At 38.2% G+C, this 7,678-nt stretch overlaps 1 protein-coding gene across 1 annotated transcript in view; it reads right to left on the bottom strand.

Moving 5' to 3' along the window:
• Positions 1 to 1,251: 1,251 nt before the first annotated feature.
• LOC108754816 overlaps positions 1,252 to 7,678 on the bottom strand; it is a 48,924-nt gene continuing 42,497 nt past the window's right edge. The window contains exons 6-8 of the mRNA XM_018497441.1: positions 3,152 to 3,691; positions 2,506 to 2,892; positions 1,252 to 1,656 (exon numbers count right to left, since the gene is read on the bottom strand). Coding sequence (XP_018352943.1) covers positions 1,480 to 1,656; positions 2,506 to 2,892; positions 3,152 to 3,691 — 1,104 coding nt within the window. The 3' untranslated portion in view covers positions 1,252 to 1,479. The remainder of the gene's footprint in view (positions 1,657 to 2,505; positions 2,893 to 3,151; positions 3,692 to 7,678) is intronic.

The following is a 7,678-nucleotide window of genomic DNA, read 5'->3' as shown; positions in this document are numbered from 1 at the left end:
CCCGGCGGGCCCACCAGAACGACAGGTCCTGTGCGCGTGTCGTAGATGACAACGATATCCCCTTGGCATCGTCTTTGCGCATCGTCATCGACTACGTACTTAAACACAAAAGTCTTCCATTTTGCTACGCAATCAAAGTGCGTCTCGCAAATCCGCGCTTTACTATAAGAATCCAATCCTGCTCAATAATCATTTACCCTATACGAGTCTATTAGCAGAATACTTATAATACAATACAAGTATCCTAATGACGATTATCTGCTCGTTAAAACGCGCTATCAATAAAAGCGGAAATTTAATGATACGGAAGGGAAATAAGTTTCCCTTCCGTAACGCAAAAAAAGATATATTATACCCGTCAATGAAAATACGCGCAACGAAAGAGATTGGCTATCTTTGTATTCAGCGGATATTTTTTTACTACACGTCAATTGTACTTCCGTTTCATCCGGTCTCTTTGTCATTCCCTGCCGCATCCGCAGTCTTACTGTCCCTGAAACTCTCGCGAACGGCGCGAAACGCGAGTAGCACCGTAGATAGATAGTACGCCGCTTTTAGAGAAAGACTCATTGACTATTGTGACGTTTGAGTTAGGGTTGACTCGATGACAGCTCGGCTGTCTTATCTTAGCTGCGAGATTTCGGTCGGGGCGGCTGCTTTGTGCATTCGTATACTTGGAGACAGTATCGTTGTGGGCGCTTCTGTTACTCACGCGTGTGAACACATCGTCTCGTCCATTTAGACATATATGTGTTATTACAAGCTCTATGAAACTCACGAAACACCATTTGGCGATTTATTGTACTCGTCCGAGACGAACGAATGAATCGCTCTTGAAGCTCTTACCTCTCCGCTGATTCTTCTTCTTGTGAAACGACGAGCTGCAAAATTCATAGCAATTCTTTGAAAAAGAAGTTTGTTGTACGTTTCCCTGATTAAAAAATAATAAAATGAAATATTTTGTTAATTAAAAAAAAATGAACTCAATAATAAACTTGAAAATTAGAAAAAATTATAATAAATTAATATACAATAATATTCATAGGTTCGTAGACGATCCATATTTATTTCTATTCTTCCAATATTGCCTACACATATTGAAGTCAGCAATAATCAATACATAAATTAATCATAAATATTAATCGTCTGGAAATACTATCCTTTTTATATTAATACGTTGAGTACAATTAATTAATAATTTGTACTTGGCGCAGAGGGCAGATACTTAATAATAATTGTTTTGTCGTGACGTATACTTTTTATTTGACATCACCTCGTATTTACACTCATGAAAGTCCATAATAATTATATTAATTGTTACGTGATAATTACAATGAATGTGCGGCCGGTAAACGTTTAAAACCGCGTGTCAACGATAGTAAGGAGTAACAAGTCGGTTAACGATTTTCTTTTATTTCCGTGCTGCGAAGGCCAAGCCTCTCTCGCGCTTCTCTAGTCAATGTTATTTAAGGAAATTAATTAGTCGGCGTGATATGGATGCTGTTGCGGCGACTCGCCCTCGAACAGAGCCATCTTCAGTCGCTTATTCTTGGCCCTGCGGTTCTTGAACCAGAATTGCACGTTCTTCGGCTCCAGGCGTGGAAACTTCTGGCGATAGGGCATCTTGTTCAGCTCCTCCGTGTACGACAGAATGAGCTATGGACCGATCGTAAAATCGTTTTTTTTTTAGCGAATTTTCCGTGAAAAGTGCAAATTAATAACTTCCCACAGTAACTTTTAGGCTTACGCTACCTTGAGGCGCCATATTAATTATATGACGTTAAAGAGGAGAAATGACGTGCAATAAATTAATTGCTACATACAGCTTTACCTTTTTTAATTTTCCTTTAAAAACATAATAATTTCGTAATTCTAAAATCTGTAAAATATGCGGCAAACTGAGAATATCTGTTCAACCGCGGTATTTGACAATTAAAAAAGATGTACCAATATTTTTGAAATTCAGGAATTATTTTATATTTCTACGTGACATGTCGAATAAATGATTCAGTTTTTTTGTCACATATTTTACGGATTTCATAATTACGAACTTAATATATATTTATAAGGGAAAATAAAAAATAAAGCTATACGTAGCAATTAATTTATTGCATTTCTGCCTTAATTTATTGCCTTTGGCATTACAAGTGATATCATCTCGAGACAGATCAGGCTTTAATAAAGTTATTTAAAAAAATTCTAAGAGCAAGGAAGTTTAAATGTCAACTAATTATACATTCCTTACTAATTCATGAAATTTACTCATGGAATTAACATAAAATATAATGTATTTCCGTACATAAATGTTTTGATGTAGGAAACATTTGGAATGAATAAAATTTCATTTATGACTGAAATATTTTGTTCCGAGCATAATTATATCTGCAAATATGCTATTATAATCCATAGAAATTTCTCATAATTTCTCACATGCTAATATCGCCATCGAATGGTAGGACAAATTAGCGCGATAACGATATATATGTACGATCGATTTATACATACCGCGTGGCTTGGATGAGTGCTCCGCTTGAACCAATACTCTAATCTCGGCACTTCCGTCACGGGATCGATGAACGTCCGGTTCCTCTTCCTTCTCTCATCGGCTAGCATGCTGGTGGGACAACCGGCAGGTCCGCGCGGCGGCAGATAATGCGACATGTACATTATACCATGACCGAACATGGGGCTGGGTACCAAGGAAAATCCTGGCGGAATGGGGCCCGTATGCCTGGTTTCATCGTCCTCGGAACCAGAGGAAACCCTCGCGTCTTCTTGCTTTACCGAGGCTGGAGTAGATGTCGGCGGTTGTTGCTGATCCTCGGGTCTTGTAGTCAAGGACAGTGGGCCGACAGGTGGACTGCTCGGTGGACAAGGTGACCCCGATGTCGACTGAAAGCAGCGATTAAGAATCTCATCTCTTTTGGGTTTTAGGGTCCGTCAAATATCACAAGCATTAAGATCTTATGTAGAAATTTCTGAAAATCGCAATTTTTCTTTTTTGTCATTTGCCATCTGATGTATCTTTCGAGAAGATTTGAAGGAAAATTATCGTTTCTTTTAAATATAATATAAATGTTTAATCTTCGATGCCTCCTAATATTAATTTAATATTACAATTTTCAATTCTTTCTCACAAAACGATATGTACCTGATGCCTAGTGTCCTCCTCTTCGTCCGTGCAGTCCTCGCTAACGATGCTGGCGCCCCTCGGACTAAGCCCAGGTGGACTGCAGCCATTCATGCTGGCTCTCTTTTGCGCGGCCCTAGCGTTCTTGAACCAGTATACAACATTATTCGCGTCCAGTGGTTTCCTGCCGCGGCGCGACTCTAGAGAGTTCAATTCCGCGACATAGTGTTGTATTTGTTCGCGCGACGGATGTTGATTCTCAGCAAACCAACGCTGGAGACGCGGCAACTCGAGCTCCGAATCGAAGCTGGTCCTCATCCTGGTCTTGTGCGAATACTGAAGAAGTGCCGGATGCGGGGGTCCGATCGGACCGCTGCCGGGAGCGATCGTACCTCCGCTATCGGGCTGTGGACTTTGCGTGTGATGATGATGATGATTGGAAGTTGGTGCTATTGGATTTATACCGAGACCTATCTGTTGTTGCTGCAGCCACGTTTCAAAATTTCTCTTTGTCTCTTCCGACAGGTCGTTGCCACCTCGACAGAGGGATAGCAGAGTCATCTGCAAGAAGAAAACATGATCTTTTTTCAAAGACCTTACTATTGTATTAGCTGCTATTTAATGGAGTTTAATTGCAGATAATCTCTCTCTCTCTCTCTCTCTCTCTCTCTCTCTCTCTCTCTCTCTTTCTTTCTCGTCTCTTGTCACAGACGTAATAACCTCTTCTGTATATACCCACTGATACATAGGACTCCTAGTTTTTAATGCCGGTTCCGAATGCTTTTCTTAAAAGAGGTTGTCATGACAAAGTACTCTTAATTTGCCATTACCTTCCGAGAGATCGATCAAATAAAATCTTACGTACGTATATATACATATACGTTTTGGGTGGATTTAAACCCCGGATCTTTAACACAGAGCATCCATGCAATTCTCTATTACGATCGCTAATATGAATAAATCTTGTAAAAAGTAAAAGATTAATTAATATTTATAATTAATGACTATTAAAATATTTTTGTTTTCTTACTTCGTCTTTCCGTTATTATTATAGATAATATTAAAAATGTTTTATTAAAAAGACTGTTAGTCACGTAGTCGTAAGCGCAATGCAATGCTTCGTATCACATTACATTATTTTTGAAATAAGTAAGAGACAAGATGAATAAGAGATACCGAAATCGAAACGAAATTAAAATCAAGACAAATTTATTACGTGGATTGAAATTCTTTCGACAATCGATTTCTCTTTGGCTGGTTGTTAACGCGGGCAAGCGTTACAAAGTGACGTCGTTCAGCATCATCATCGTCATGGCATTAAGATGACAGATTACGGAAAATTTCGCTCGCAGGAAACGGTACGCGCATCTTATCTGGCCGATGATTTATAAGAACAAATATATCTTCGGGCTGGAAGATCAGGCGCTTGACGCCACTTTAATAACGCGGTAATCCGTCGCGTATCCCTGGCACCTTAGTAGCGTCAGATACTATCAAGACGACAATTATCCAGCCGCCAGCGGCTTCTCGCTAGTCACCTCCTCGAATTCTCATCCGCCTCAGTTTTACGACACCGCACTTAATCACTCCAGGTAGGCAGGTGAGGCGCGAGTCTTGACAGGCGTTCTCAAGATTTCAGAAATCGTTCGGCAAACAGTGGTACGCCGTCGAAAGCGGGGCGGGCCGGCTTATCTGACAACATTGCATCGCGATTCAAAAGCCTGATTTACACGTATTTATTATTTAAGAGTAATTGTGCGCAGTAATCGGCTGATCCATAGAACGGTGGTAAATCAATCGCGGTCATGAGATCCAGAGATCAAACAATTCGCGAAATCGCAGTAAGTTCGCGAAATTCGTGATGCGTATATCAAGAATTATCACTATGACTTTTGCACATTTGAAAATATCACAATTATCACAATGTTATGAACGTTCATAATTTTGATGTTTTGAAAGAAATTGATCGAGTAACCAGTTATCCTATCTCTCTTAACTATTATGTATAAAAATTGTCCGTAACTAACTTTTTTTTTTATTAAACTTTTATAAAGGTACGCTGTATTTATCGCCATTCTTATATAATTCTTTATCACGAATTTTATTTTGTTAATTAAGTGTGGATGCTACAATCAACAAATCTTTATCAAAGCTAACATAATTTTTCTTTTTACATAAATATATATGTGTATGTATTATAAAAATGTAAATCAGATTTTGGGATGTACGTAAAAGAATTTTGCAAAAATATATAGTAAATAAATCACAAATGCCGCTGCCGCGTTATAAATACAGTTAAGCCCTAATCCTGATATATCAGACCGACGTCTGTTAACATCAACTGTTCTACATTTCAAACTAAATAAGATTCAAAATAAATTTTGTTGCTTTTTATTGTCTGACATCGCGATGACATTGATGATTTATGTTTGCCAATCCCAATTAATGCAAATTTCACGCCCGAGCCCCTTGAAAAGTATTTATTACCTTTCCGAAACTTTCCATTATCCTGAAAGAAATACGAGCACAAGTACTTTTCAAAAATCATGCTTTAATGCTCTTCGTTTGTATGACTTTGCGTGTTTAAAATTCTAATCACTCTGTAACGAAAGCAATTTTGATATATCCGAATGCCACAAATTGTGCACTTCATCTGAATCACGGATACCAGAGATAACTGATACCAATCTCATGATAAATATTGTTGCATCAAGATAAAAGCAAATTAAATTTACAAAACGCAGAAAATAATAAATTTTTTGTCATTTACTATAGCTTTAATAAGCATTTAATCTGAACCTTTATCTCTAAAATTTTTCCTTAAAATTTAATATCGGAAAGAATTAATAAAAGCGTTTTCTAGATAATATATCTCAATTCAATTTTCTCTTTAGAGAAAAGAAAGATCCCTTACATTTGTAAAAAAAATTCGTGGTTAACGAAAAATCTCTGAACCTTCAAATTTCTTCACGATGATCAAATATAAGCGCGAGAGATAGAATAATTTAGAATCTTCTGAAAAAGATGCCATTGTCGAGATACATCATACGTAAAGGGAAAACGAGGAAGGGAGATGCTTGGCAGCATGTCTTCGTGCATCACCGTCAGATTAAGCCAAATCTATGCGAGAGACGTCGGTTCTCCATCACAGCGGTTCGCCATTAGCCGTCGGGCTACGAAACTCAAGCAGGAAACGTTTGCCAGAGAAAATTGGTAATCATAGACCACCGTGAGCGGCATTAAAGTTCGGGGATGGGCGGGTAGCGGGATCTTCAAAGAGAGTGCACTTAGATAATGCCAGCTCGGAGGAGGCAGGGTACTTCTCCTCTCTCCCCCGATACCGATATCGAGGGGCTTTTGATGAAGGCTGCGAATTTGGTTGAGTAAAGGGTAATCCTATCACACGCTACGAGATCTTCCGGAAGGGCACGCTTGCGCGTGTGGACCATCCCGAAAAATCGCGCGTCTATTTCAATCTTCGGGGAACGAAGTCTTCAGGGAGAGAATCGCACGACCGGGATAAACTTCTCGCGAAGTCATTGCGAAAAACAATTTCACATTGTTAGCTGGAATAGTCGGGATCACTTTAATCAGTTTTGTCGCTGGAGACAAAGACTGAGTGGCTACTAGTTCACGCAACGTTAATACAATTTGTGAAATCATTTATGCAAAATTGCTAACTCGTCAGCGAAATATTGACATTGCGATAAAATTCTTTTAGTTAATTGCCGTTATCTGTTTCATTAAGATCTTGATTAAGATGTAGTTTCAGAAAAATCTGTTTTCACTACTTTAGGAAAGAGATAAATCAATTAAAAATTTACGTAATTAAAAATTAACTAAAAATTTGCGCGATTAAAATAATGAATGAACATTACAAAGTAAAATATTTCAGAGCCAGAGTCGGAATTCGAGAAAACTTCATTATTCGAACGTTTCGATTCGCGCGGGAATGAAAGCTACCAAAAGCGCGGTGACTTCTCTCGACTAGTGATTCGAAACCAAGAAAGCATTTATTCAAGGTGAGGATCAGCGAGCCGCGAGCAAGAATTTACCGAAGATTACCACTTGCCGTTCTTACGGGAGGTACAAGAGTACCGGAGGACTTCTTAATGAGATTAAGTGCCCCGACGACAAACACTCTTTGGCTAGATTTACATTTTATACATTTTTAAGCGGTTGCCTTACTACTGTATTCTTGCTCCGATCTCGCCTTGAATAGCCTTTAAATTCTCTCGATATACCGCGCCATTATTTAACCTCGTTCTTTAAATAAACGCACAATATAGATATATTTTTTCTTTTTCTATGATATTTTTTTCGTATTTTTATTTTTACTAACACCGAGATATGGACGAAAAGAAGGCAGAGAAATACGCCAGATGCGAAAGATAGGAACTGTTTTGTTGGAGGATCTAAAATTTTTCTGAATACAGATCTGAAAATAATTTTGTTGGACTATCAAAATAATTATATATTTAAAATTAAAACAATAATAAGCAATGGCAAAAATTTTGATATTCTAACAACCAGTTTGAATTTCCATCA

Source organism: Trachymyrmex septentrionalis, unplaced genomic scaffold, assembly GCF_001594115.1.
Source record: "Trachymyrmex septentrionalis isolate Tsep2-gDNA-1 unplaced genomic scaffold, Tsep1.0 scaffold121, whole genome shotgun sequence".
Taxonomy (NCBI): Eukaryota; Metazoa; Arthropoda; class Insecta; order Hymenoptera; family Formicidae; genus Trachymyrmex; species Trachymyrmex septentrionalis.
This window is presented reverse-complemented; position numbering and strand designations above follow the sequence as displayed.